The following is a 13,495-nucleotide window of genomic DNA, read 5'->3' on the forward strand; positions in this document are numbered from 1 at the left end:
TGTGTTATTGTGGTGTATGTGTTGTCGGATGTTATGGCTCGGTGGTTTGCTTTATCTATAAAACGGAGCGAAAGCCTTTTTCGGTAAAGGTACTCTGTAATACACAGCTAGCTGTATAGTGACCTAACTCCGTTTCCCTGAACATACTGTTTTGAAATGCCTATATTTTCCCATTTGGTGCCATTATTAAGCTAGAAACAATCATTTTATTTCTCAAAAACAAATACTATATTACCCTCGAAAAATAATAAAGACCATGAACAAGCGCAGATGGATCTGACACTATTTATTAGTAAATGGTTCACCATGAAAAGCTAAAATTCTGACAGCCATACCTTTAGGAACTTACAATTTGATGCTTCCAAAGTTCAACTTCAATCCATCAGCCATCAAATTATGTTCTCCCTCCAGTTTTAGGACCTGGAGAGTTGGTCATTTGAAATCTAGGCAAGAGCTGGATCTAACAAGGGCTGATGAAAGATAGACAGTACAGGTGGTGTTACTTAAACGGCGAGCAGGCCAAATCAGCAGGTATAACAACATCGACAAATTAGCACTTCAGCAGAAGCGTTTGATATAACCTACTAAATTAACGATTAAGCTACCTATCATCTCTACCAAATAACATCTCACCCATGCGCTTCACCGCCTTCTCATACTCTGCCTTTTGAAAGTCGCTGAATCTGGAGGTGTCAGCCATCAACAGCTCTGAATACTTCTCGTAAAGCGTTGTTTCCTTCTTGTCCTTTGCTTCCTGTTGCTTTAGCTTGGCGAACTCAAGCTTCTCTTTCGAGAGACGGAGCTGTACCTCTGACATCTTCTCACGATCCTTCATAAGCATGGTCTGAAGATCCACTGCAAGTTTGATGTCTTCCTGCACCTCAGACGAACAGGGCAACGCCTTGCCTTGGCGTTTTCGTTTGAGCTTCGTCACCTTGCAACTTTGCGCACCTGTTTTGCTTTCAGGAACATTTTCCCTCACTGCTCTCCCATGATCTGGCTTCTTCACGACTTGTGTATTGTCCTTTTCAGGAAGGTTCTCCATGGCCGTTGCTCTATCATGGTCTAGTGCCTTGTAACCCTGTTTAAGTGTTCCCTTTTCAGGCTCATCTTCTCTCAATACTCCCCCATGTTGCAACTCGCTGAACTTTGAATTACCAGCCGACAGCTCACTCCCAGGCAGAAACTCATTGTACCACGAAGCAGCAGTCATCAACAATTCTGGTTGCTTCTCTGATATTAATGCTTCATCGTCCTTTCTTTCTAGCGTCTCTATTCTGGAAGGTTCAAGGTTTTGGTCTGCGTGCAGCAGTTGTACCCCTATCATCTCCCCTGGATTAGTCTTTAGCATGTTCTGAAGATCCTGTGAGCATTGAATATCTTTTTCCACCTCACCTTTACCTTCATATTTCTCCTTTGCAGTGACACTACCTTCTTCACTTATCTCTTTATCAGGGTCATCCTCGGTATCTTCAGAGGATGACGTGTAGTCCCCAGACTCAGACAGCTTGGCTTTTCTGGAGGTCAAAGATAAGATGTAGGATTTCCATTTGGGTTGGTCCCAGACAACTTTCCAGCAGTGGTTATAAGCAAAACGACGTTTCACTTCCTCAAGATACATCGCTTGTGCTTCCACATTGAACATCACCCATGTTTTGTCCATCAGCTGCATATTGTCAGACAAGTCACTAGGATATTTTGCCTTGACCTGGCACCAGCAGTCGTCGAAGCGGGCAATCTTCGGGATCATCTTATGCCAATGACACCTCAAATGTGCTGGTTCCCTTCTCCTATCTTTAGGGGTATTGCTGTTGTATGCTGCTATAACATTCACCCAGTACATGTCATACTTCTTGTTCTTCGGGCTATTCAGCCAAATACGTATCTACAGTTCCAGCACAAAGTGGTTCAAAAAACATTCGAATGTCCTGATAGCATGAATGAAAAGAAAATGAGCAGACAAGCTTACCAGCCTTACGTCCTCCTGTTCCGTCCAGTGTAATCGCTTAGAAGTCCGGACAGGTTCAGCAGTCTCATCATGGACTATATCAATGTCTTGTTCTTCTTGACGAGTTTCCATACGTGGGGTGCCCGAATCAGACGCTGAAGTGGACGGCATAACTAGAGCAGGTAATTGAGGCGGCATCCGTGGTGGTAAAGAGTATGGAGCATATTGTGGTTGGACAACAACATACTGGACATTAGGTGGGTATAGGTGTTGCTGTGGGAATTGGTGGAAAGGGATATTCATGGCATACGGCGGTTGTGAAAGTTGCATATGCTGAGGAAATTGCAGGTGGCAAAAATTCACAGGATTGGGTAGTGATGTTGGCTCATTTGGACAATTCTTACGATTTAATGAACCACCAGGTGGGCGTGTACTCATTGTAACAACAGGCAATTGCTCTTCTGCTGAAATATCCAATGTGATCAAATGAGCGGGTGTTGCATGGGGAGGAATGGAAGCCTGAACCAACTAAAGTTTTCCATCACAAGATAAGTTGAAACGTACCAAAAGAGATATAAGTTTGTAACAGTTGTTTTCTGGCTTCGTGGTTAATTACTATGTGGGCCTTGCCTCAAAGGATAAATATGCATACATGATCATGCCATGCATGTCAGCAGTGTAGCAATCCACGGTATAGTGTGTATTGGAAGGTGTCACGCCCCTGAGAAAATCCATTGTCAAGCAGCATGTCAAATTATGTGAAAAATGTATCAAACTAACAATATATCATTTCAACTTAACCTCCCAATACATAAAGAAAAAAGTGGTGCTGTCTTGCAAATTAGTGTTCGGAGAACTAGATTAAACTAAACAGCAACTTGGCTGTGAACGTATTCCGGAACACCAGAAATCTCAAATACCATAACAAAAGGATGCAACCTAGAGCACTCAACCTGCAGACTGAAAGTACTAGAATTCAAATTGAGAATTATTTTTTCAAATGTAGGAGCTTTCAAAGTCAACAATCATAATTTATTTCAGAGTTGCCTGAGTTATCTCAGCCTCAGAGGTACCACAGCTGCTAAACAGGTCACATTTATCTTAACGCCACATCTTTTTTTTTCGAAATTCCCCTATTTCTTTGTGATAGATTGATATGAGGAAAATTTATTTTGATAGCACCTAAAGATCACCATTTACATTTATAGCACTAGAATTTCTCAGAACATTCATTAGCATCAAAATCTCCTTATCTTTCCTCTTATCAAGATTTCGTTGACCAACATCACAGTGCTGTCAAGGGGCTAATTCTACCCGCATTACTCGGTCCAATTCAACTTCCACACAAACATCCTGCCGTGTCACACTCACACCACCATGCCAACTGCTAACCAAACTAGTCATAAAACAGAACTGAGACACATTTGTTGCTAGAAGGAATGCCGATACTATCATAATTCTAAATCACCAGAACCCAAGAGCAAAGTATTGCAATTAAAATTCAACACACATATTCTGGGAGGACTTTTAGCACTAATCCGGTGGAACAAATAATTTGACCTTGAACCGAACATCCTATCAATTCCCTTTGCAGTCCCTTACAAACCTCTTCCCCCGAGACCTAACATCTGACGTATCCGACACCTAACCGTACGAAAATTAACACCGCAACGCATCCAGAGATACGGTTCTTTGTCCATTTCAACTTTGGAGGGAAATCAAGGGGGGAGGGAAGTGATGTACCGCGGGCAGCAGCAGGGCGCGAAGGGGAAAGCTTGGTCGCTGTTGATGGATTTGGGATGTCGCCGGACTCGGGGAAGCGTGACAATAGAACGGGAGTGGAGAGTCAGTGTCAGCTCCAGGCCGCAGTTACCGCCGCCGCCGCCTGCCGCCTGCCGCTGCCGTAGATCGAGGCCGTCGCAGGCGGCGTCGCGGCGGGGATAGGTCCGAGGGTTTTGTTCCTCTGTTTGCGCAGTCGTAATTTCGGGTGGGAACTCGGAAGGCAGACTTTTTATTTTAACACAATAGATGCAGCCCTCGTATACACGCGCATGTATTCGTATGAACGCGCACATATATACCCTATTTCTATAATCATTTTTAAAAGACCGAGTTGTGAGAGCATGGTTAATAGTATAGCCAACTGCTGGCTATAAGCAGTCTTATAGCTCACCTTATAGCTAGCTTGTATAATAGTTAGCTATAAAAGAGTACTACTTTTATCATATATGACCCACGTTTCATTCTCACAAAGCGCCTAGAAGCACGTGCTAGAGCTGGCTCTTCACGAAGAGCCCGCTTCCCTTCTCTCTCCTCTTCTCTCTCATCCAACTCAGCAGAAATATAGTATTTCAATCCTTACAGCCTGCTGACTGTACCTTATTGTACTTGCTCTCATATCATCTTGAAATTTATAAAGTTATCGTAGGCGCCTCGTCACGTCTCCTTTCACTAAAAGCGTATCGTTAGGAATCCTAAAATAAATTTAGAAATAATACCAGCATCAGGATTTAGAGTTTGATGGGCTGGAGATACTAGATATGCTCTACATGGCCGGATCAAAGCTATTCTAAAAACTAGATCCATTGGAGTGGGAAGTAATGAAGATGTAGAAGAGGACTCAAGCAGGTTTGGTCCTCTTTCTCTGATGTGTTCTTAGAACCCACTATCCTCCCTCCTAAAAGACCATGTGATCATTGAATTCACCTCGTGATAGTCAACCAGTGAATCAAAGGCCTTATAGGTATTCACACCACCGGATGAAATTGAATCCATAATCAAGGAGTTATTCTAGAATGATACTCTACAACCTAGTTCATGCCTCAAGTTCGTAATACTTTTTTATGAAAGAAAGGGCTCCGGTGTATAGAGAGGGCCTCACCGTTTAAAAGGAAACCATAGAAACGATGGAACCCACTATTTTTTTAGTATTATTAGAATGAATTTGTTATTTCGTATAGAAATAATTGAACGATATAACTATGAAATTTTCTTAGGAAATAAAAGATATCAATTAGCAGCAATTTGAATTTTTAAAGGAACATGTAATTAGTAAATTAATCTATTGTCCCCACATGCTAGATTAATTAGGCTGCTAGATTGTAATTCGTAGGAGAAGTACTAAAGTAAAGGTAGTATATGTTTGTGTACCTTTGAACTAACCCTAGATCATGCACACACATTCGACCGACTCAGCTACATGACTTCATTACAGAATTATCGCAACGGTTAACACCGCCGAAGCAACCCGTCTGACCTTCTTGATTTGTTTAGTGTCTATGGATCCAATGGCTTGCAAACAGAAGCAACAAACGTCGGCTGGACTACGCGGGAGCAACAAGACGAGCGTCGGCAAAATCCCTAGTAAATTGATAGATCGATTTTGAAGATCTAAAATAGGCCCATTTTTGTAACGGTAAAAAAATGAACAAAATAATGGACGGTCGTACTAAAATTTAGGCTTCAGCTAGCATACATCTAGAATCTAGAATAGTATTAATGCATGGCTTAATTACTAATTAAACAACCATTATCTTCGGTCATTAGCACCTATATTAGTATATAAGGTTGTTTGTAATGAATATTATCATATACTAGTATCATGCATATGATACTAGTGTATGATACCACACCCGTAATGCATAGTATCATATGTTAGTATTATAAGATAGTTTATCTATTACCATGCAAGACACATAGTAGCACATCATTTAATATGATATGATACTCAACCCTCTCTTTCTTCATTTAATTCTATGTCACCTCATTAAAATTGTTTAGTTGACGTGCATGATACTACATATGATACTCCTATTACGGACAACCTAATACTACTAGTGTGGCCCATGAGCCATTGAGGGAAGCGATCGTTGGGGGAGGGGGTCTACCCCTGTTGGGGAACGTCGCATGGGAAACAAAAAATTTCCTACGCGCACGAAGTCCTATCATGGTGATGTCCATCTACGAGAGGAGATTTGGATCTACGTACCCTTGTAGATCGCATAGCAGGAAGCGTTAAGAAACGCGGTTGATGTAGTAGAACGTCCTCACGTCCCTCGATCCGTCCCGCGAACCGTCCCACGAACCGTTCCAGCGATCCGTCCCACGATCCGCTCCGATCTAATATCGAACGGACGGCACCTCCGCGTTCAGCACACGTACAGCTCGACGATGATCTCGGCCTTCTTGATCCAGCAAGAGAGACGGAGAGGTAGATGAGTTCCTCGGTAGCGTGACGACGCTCCAGAGGTTAGTGGTGATCTATCCCAGCAGGGCTCCGCCCGAGCTCCGCAGAAATACGATCTAGAGGAAAACCCGTGGAGGTATGTGGTCGGGCTGCCGTGGCAAAATTGTCACAAATCAGTCCTAATACCTCAGTATATATAGGAGGGAGGGGGAGGGCCTTGCCTTGAGGCTCAAGGGAGCCCCAAGGGGGGAAGTCCTCCCCTTCCAATCCTAGTCCAACTAGGATTGGAAGGTGGAGTCCTTCTCCACTTTCCCACTTCCCCTTTTTTTCCTTTGATTCCTCCGCATAGGGCCTCTTGGGCTGTCCAACCAGCCCACTAAGGGCTGGTGCGGCACCCCTAAGGCCTATGGGCTTCCCCCGGGTGGGCTGCCCCCCCCCCCCGGTGAACATCCGGAACCCATTCGTCAGTCCCGGTACATTCCCGGTGATGCCGAAAACTTTCCGGTAATCAAATGAGGTCATCATATATATCAATCTTCGTCTCCGGACCATTCCAGAAACCCCCGTGACGTCCGTGATCTCATCCGGGACTCCGAACAACATTCGGTAACCAACCATATAACTCAAATATGCATAAAACATCACCGAACCTTAAGTGTGCAGACCTTGCGGGTTCGGGAACTATGTAGACATGACCCGAGGGACTCCTCGGTCAATATCCAATAGCGGGACCTGGATGCCCATATTGGATCCTACATATTCTCCGAAGATCTTATCGGTTGAACCTCAGTGTAAAGGATTCATATAATCTCGTATGTCATTCCCTTTGTCCTTCGGTATGTTACTTGCCCGAGATTCGATCGTCAGTATCCGCATACCTATTTCAATCTCGTTTACCGACAAGTCTCTTTACTCGTTCCGTAATACAAGATCTCGTGACATACACTAAGTCACATTGCTTGCAAGGCTTGTGTGTGATGTTGTATTACCGAGTGGGCCCCGAGATACCTCTCCGTCACACGGAGTGACAAATCCCAGTCTTGATCCACACTAACTCAATGGACACCTTCGGAGATACCTGTGGAGCATCTTTATAGTCACCCAGTTATGTTGTGACGTTTGATACACACAAGGTATTCCTCCGGTGCCAGTGAGTTATATGATCTCATGGTCATAGGAACAAATACTTGACACGCAGAAAACTATAGCAATAAAACGACACGATCAATATGCTACGTTCATAGTTTGGGTCTTGTCCATCACATGATTCTCCTAATGATGTGATCCCGTTATCAAGTAACAACACTTGCCTATTGTCAGGAAACCTTGACCATCTTTGATCAACGAGCTAGTCAACTAGAGGCTTACTAGGGACAGTGTTTTGTCTATGTATCCACACAAGTATTGTGTTTCCAATCAATAAAATTATAGCATGGATAATAAACGATTATCATGAACAAAGAAATATAATAATAACTAATTTATTATTGCCTCTAGGGCATATTTCCAACAGTCTCCCATTTGCACTAGAGTCAATAATCTAGTCCACATCACTATGTGATTCTAACGAATCCAACACCCTTACAGTTCTGGGGTTTGATCATGTCTCGCTTGTGAGAGAGGTTTTAGTCGACGGTTCTGAACCCTTTCAGATCCGAGTGAGCTTTACAAATCTTTATGTCATCTTATAGATTCTGCTACTACGAGCTATTCGGAAATACTCCAAATACCTACTCTACTATACGAATCTGTTTCACTACTCATAGTTATTCGGATTAGTGTCAAAGCTTGCATCGACATAACCCTTTACGACGAACTCTTTAACCACCTCCATAATCGAGAAAAATTACTTAGTCCTTTTAGTTACTAAGGATAACTTTGACCGCTGATCAGTGATTCAATCATGGATCACTCCGTGTACCTCTTAACAGATTTGCTGCAAGGCACACATTAGGTGCGGTACTCAGCATGGCATACTTTAGAGTCTACTGCCAAGGCATAGAAGACGACCTTTGTCTATTCTCTTTATTCCGCCGTGGTCAGGTTTTGAGTCTTACTCAAATTCACACCTTACAACACAGTCAAGAACTCCTTCTTTGCTGATCTATTTTGAACTCCTTCAAAAACTTGTCAAGGCATGCATCTTGTTAAAACTTCTATTAAGTGTTTCGATCTATCTCCATAGATCTTGATGCTCAACGTTCAAGTAGCTCAATCCAGGTATTCCTTTGAAAAACTCCTTTCAAACAACCTTTTATGCTTCACAGAAATTCTACATTACTTCTGATCAACAATATGTCAACCACATATACTTATCAGAAATTCTATAGTGCTCCCACTCACTTCTTTGGAAATAAAAGTTTCTCATAAACCTTGTACAAACCCACAATCTTTGATTATCTCATCAAAGTGTATATTCCAACTCCGAGATGCTTGCACCAGTCCATTGAAGGATCGTTGGAGCTTGCATACTTGTTAGTATCCTTAGGATCGACAAAACATTCTGATTGTATCACATACAATCTTTCCTCAAGGAAACCGTCGAGGAAACAATGTTTTGACTTCCTATGTGCAATATTTCACAAATAATGTAGCAACTACTAACATAATTCCAACAGACTTTTAGCATCGCTACGAGTGAGAAAGTCACATCATAGTCAACTCTTTGATCTTGTCGAAAACATCTTTGCGACAAGTCAAGCTTTTCTTAATAGTGACTTATCACCATCATCGTCTATTTTCCTTTTAAAGATCCATATTTACTTAATAATCTTACTACCATCAAGCAGTTCTTCCAAAGTCTACACTTTGTTTTATACATGGATTCTCTCTCAGATTTCATGGCCTCCAGCCATTTGTCGGAATCCGGGCCCACCATTGCTTCTCCATAACTCGTAGGTTCATTGTTGTTCAACAACATGACCTCCAAGACAGGGTTACCGTATCACTCTGTAGTAGTATGCGACCTTGTCGACCTACGAGGTCTGTAGTAACTTGATCTGATGCTCAATGATCACTATCATCAGCTTCCACTTCAATTGGTGTAGACGCCACAGGAACAACTTCCTGCGCCCTGCTACACACTAGTTGAAGTGATGGTTCAATAACCTCATCAAGTTCTATCACCCTCCCACTCAATTCTTTCGAGAGAAACCTTTCCTCGAGAAAGGACCCGTTTCTAGAAACAAACACTTTTCTTCCGGATCTGAGATAGGAGATGTACCCAACTGTTTTGGATATCCTATGAATATGCATTTATCCGCTTTGGGTTCGAGCTTATCAGACTGAAACTTTTACACGTAAGTGTCGCAACCCCAAACTTTCAAGAAACGACAGCTTAGATTTCTCTAAACCTCAGTCTATACTGTGTCATCTCAACGAAATTACGCGGTGCACTATTTAAAGTGAGTGCGGTTGTCTCTAATGCATAACCCATAAATGATAGTGGTAATTCGATAAGAGACATCATAGCATGCACCATATAAAATAGGTCGTGGCTATGACTGTTGGGGAACTTAGCATGGGAAACAAAAAAATTCCTACGCGCACGAAGACCTATCATGGTGATGTCCATCTACAAGAGGGGATTTCCGATCTACGTACCCTTGTAGATCGCACAGCAGAAGCGTTAAGAAACGCGGTTGATGTAGTGGAACGTCCTCACGTCCCTCGATCCGCCCCGCGAACCGTCCCACGAACCGTCCCGCGATCCGTCCCACGATCCGCTCCGATCTAGTGCCGAACGGACGGCACCTCCGCGTTCAGCACACGTACAGCTCGACGATGATCTCGGCCTTCTTGATCCAGCAAGAGAGACGGAGAGGTAGATGAGTTCTCTGGCAGCGTGATGGCGCTCCGGAGGTTTGTGGTGATCTCATCTCAGCAGGGCTCTGCCCGAGCTCCGCAGAAACGCGATCTAGAGGAAAAAACGTGGAGGTATGTGGTCGGGCTGCCGTGGCAAAAGTTGTCTCAAATCAGCCCTAATAGCTCCATATATATAGGAGGAGGGGAGGGGAGGCTTGCCTTGAGGCTCAAGGAGCCCCAAGGGCTGCGCCATCAAGGGGAGGAGGAGTCCTCCTCCAATCCTAGTCCAACTAGGATTGGAAGGTGGAGTCCTTCTCTTCTTTCCCACCTCTTTTTTTTCTTTTCTCTTTGATTTTCTATCTATGGCGCATAGGGCCTTATTGGGCTGTCCCACCAGCCCACCAAGGGCTGGTGCGCCACCCCCAAGGCCTATGGGCTTCCCCGGGGTGGGCTGCCCCCCCGGTGAACATCCGGAACCCATTCGTCATTCCCGGTACATTCCCGGTAACTCCGGAAACCTTTCGGTAATCAAATGAGGTCATCCTATATATGAATCTTCGTTTCCGGACCATTTTGGAAACCCTCGTGACGTCCGTGATCTCATCCGGGACTCCAAACAACATTCGGTAACCAACCATATAACTCAAATACACATAAAACAACACCGAACCTTAAGTGTGCAGACCCTGCGGGTTCGAGAACTATGTAGACATGACCCGAGTGACTCCTCGGTCAATATCCAATAGCGGGACCTGGATGCCCATATTGGATCCTACATATTCTACGAAGATCTCATCGTTTGAACCTCAGTGCCAAGGATTCATATAATCCCGTATGTCATTCCCTTTGTCCTTCGGTATGTTACTTGCCCGAGATTCGATCGTCAGTATCCGCATACCTATTTCAATCTCGTTTATCGGCAAGTCTCTTTACTCGTTCCGTAATACAAGGTCCCGCAACTTACACTAAGTCACATTGCTTGCAAGGCTTGTGTGTGATGTTGTATTACCGAGTGGGCCCAGAGATACCTCTCCGTCACACGGAGTGACAAATCCCAGTCTCGATCCATACTAACTCAACGAACACCTTTGGAGATACCTGTAAAGCATCTTTATAGTCACCCAGTTACGTTGCGACGTTTGATACACACAAGGCATTCCTCCGGTGTCAGTGAGTTATATGATCTCATGGTCATAGGAACAAATACTTGACACGCAGAAAACAGTAGCAACAAAATGACACGATCAACATGCTACGTCTATTAGTTTGGGTCTAGTCCATCACATGATTCTCCTAATGATGTGATCCCGTTATCAAGTGACAACACTTGCCTATGGTCAGGAAACCTTGACCATCTTTGATCAACGAGCTAGTCAACTAGAGGCTTACTAGGGACAATGTTTTGTCTATGTATCCACACATGCACTGTGTTTCCAATCAATACAATTATAGCATGGATAATAAACGATTATCATGAACAAAGAAATATAATAATAACTAATTTATTATTGCCTCTAGGGCATATTTCCAACAGTCTCCCACTTGCACTAGAGTCAATAATGCAATTCACATCACCATGTGATTCCAACGAATCCAACACCCATATAGTTATGGGGTCTGATCACGTCTTGCTCGTGAGAGAGGTTTTAGTCAACGGTTCTGAAACTTTCAGATCCGTGTGTTCTTTACAAATCTTTATGTCATCTTATAGATGGTGCTACTATGTGCTATTCGGAAATACTCCAAACAACTACTCTACTATACGAATCCGTTTCACTACTCATAGTTATTCGGATTAGTGTCAAAGCTTGCATCGACGTAACCCTTTACGACGAACTCTTTAACCACCTCCATTATCGAGAAAAATTCCTTAGTACATCAGTTACTAAGGATAAATTTTGACCGCTGCTAGTGATTCAATCATGGATCACTCTCTGTACCTCTCAACAGACTTTGAGTCAAGGCACACATCAGGTGCGGTACCCAGCATGGCATACTTCAGATTCTACGGCCAAGGCATAGAAGACGACCTTCATCTATTCTCTTTATTCTGCCAGGGTCGGGTTTTGAGTCTTACTCAAATTCACACCTCACAACGCAACCAAGAACTCCTTCTTTGCTGATCTATTTTGAACTCCTTCAAAAACTTGTCAAGGCATGCATCTTGTTGAAGCTTCTATTAAGCGCTTTCGATCTATCTCCATAGATCTTTGATGCTCAACGTTCAAGTAGCGCAATCCAGGTATTCCTTTGAAAAACTCCTTTCAAACAACCTTGTATGCTTTACAGAAATTCTACATTACTTCTGATCCACAATATGTCAACCACATATACTTATCAGAAATTCTATAGTGCTCCCACTCACTTCTTTCAAAATACAAGTTTCTCATAAACCTTGTACAAACAAAAAATCTTTGATCATCTCATCAAAGTGTATATTCTAACTCCGAGATGCTTGCACCAGTCCATTGAAGGATCGCTGTAGCTTGCATCCTTGCTAGTATCTTTAGGATCGACAAAACCTCGTGGTTGTATCACATACAATGTTTGCTCAAGGAAACCGTCGAGGAAACAATGTTTTGACATCCTATGTGCAATATTTCATAAATAATGCAACAACTACTAACATAATTCTAACAAACTTTTAGCATCGCTACAAGTGAGAAAGTCTCATCATAGTCAACTGTTTGATCTTGTCGGAAACATCTTTGCGACAAGTCGAGCTTTTCTTAATAGTGACTTATCACCATCATCGTCTGTCTTCCTTTTAAAGATCCATCTTTACTCTATAGTCCTATGACCATCAAGTAGTTCTTCCAAAGTCTACACTTTGTTTTCATACATGGATCCTCTCTCGGATTTCATGGCCTCCAGCCATTTGTCGGAATCCGGGCCCACCATTGCTTTCTTCATAACTCGTAGTTCACTGTTTCTCAACAACATGACCTCCAAGACAGGGCTACCGTACCACTCTGCAGTAGTACGCGACCTTGTCAACCTACGAGGCTTGTAGTAACTTGATCCGATGCTCGATGATCACCATCATCAGCTTTCACTTCAATTGGTGTAGGCGCCACAGGAACAACTTCCTGCGCCCTGCTACACACTGGTTGAAGTGATGGTTCAATAACATCATCAAGTTCTACCACCCTCCCACTCAATTATTTCGAGAGAAACCTTTCCTCGAGAAAGGATTCGTTTCTAGAAACATTCATTTTGCTTTCGGATCTGAGATAGGAGATGTACCCAACTGTTTTGGATATCCTATGAAGATGCATTTATCCGCTTTGGGTTCGAGCTTATCAGACTGAAACTTTTTCACATAAGTGTCGAACCCCAAACTTTCAAGAAACGATAGTTTAGATTTCTCTAAACCTCAGTCTATATTGTGTCATCTCAACGGAAATACGCGGTGACCTATTTAAAGTGAATGCGGTTGTCTCTAATGCATAACCCATAAACGATAGTGGTAATTCGATAAGAGACATCATAGCATGCACCATACCAAATAGTGTGTGGCTTATGACGTTCAGACACATCATCACACTATGATGTTC

At 43.0% G+C, this 13,495-nt stretch overlaps 1 protein-coding gene across 2 annotated transcripts; it reads right to left on the reverse strand.

The window, feature by feature from the left end:
• Nucleotides 1-271: 271 nt before the first annotated feature.
• LOC123452634 lies at nt 272-3,932 on the reverse strand. Of its 2 annotated transcripts, XM_045129331.1 has the most exons (4): nt 3,692-3,928; nt 2,513-2,669; nt 1,970-2,412; nt 272-1,885 (listed from the first exon to the last, which is right to left on the reverse strand). In XM_045129331.1, the coding sequence occupies exons 3-4, from the start codon at nt 2,384-2,386 to the stop codon at nt 602-604; spliced, it is 1,701 nt and encodes a 566-aa protein (XP_044985266.1). In that variant the 5' UTR covers nt 2,387-2,412; nt 2,513-2,669; nt 3,692-3,928; the 3' UTR covers nt 272-601. The 2 variants fall into 2 exon arrangements, with proteins under 2 accessions (XP_044985266.1, XP_044985267.1); XM_045129332.1 differs by having other exon boundaries at nt 1,970-2,669; nt 3,692-3,932.
• Between the last annotated feature and the right edge of the window lie 9,563 nt (nt 3,933-13,495).

Source organism: Hordeum vulgare, chromosome 5H, assembly GCF_904849725.1.
Source record: "Hordeum vulgare subsp. vulgare chromosome 5H, MorexV3_pseudomolecules_assembly, whole genome shotgun sequence".
In the NCBI taxonomy this organism is placed as follows: Eukaryota; Viridiplantae; Streptophyta; class Magnoliopsida; order Poales; family Poaceae; genus Hordeum; species Hordeum vulgare.

Coding starts and splice junctions, on each gene's coding strand:
- LOC123452634 (XM_045129332.1), bottom strand. CDS start 2,386: ATGAGTACACGCCCACCTGGTGGTTCATTAAATCGTAAGAATTGTCCA. Junction 1,886..1,969: donor AACAGGAGGACGTAAGGCTG/GTAAGCTTGTCT, acceptor CTGGAACTGTAG/ATACGTATTTGGCTGAATAG.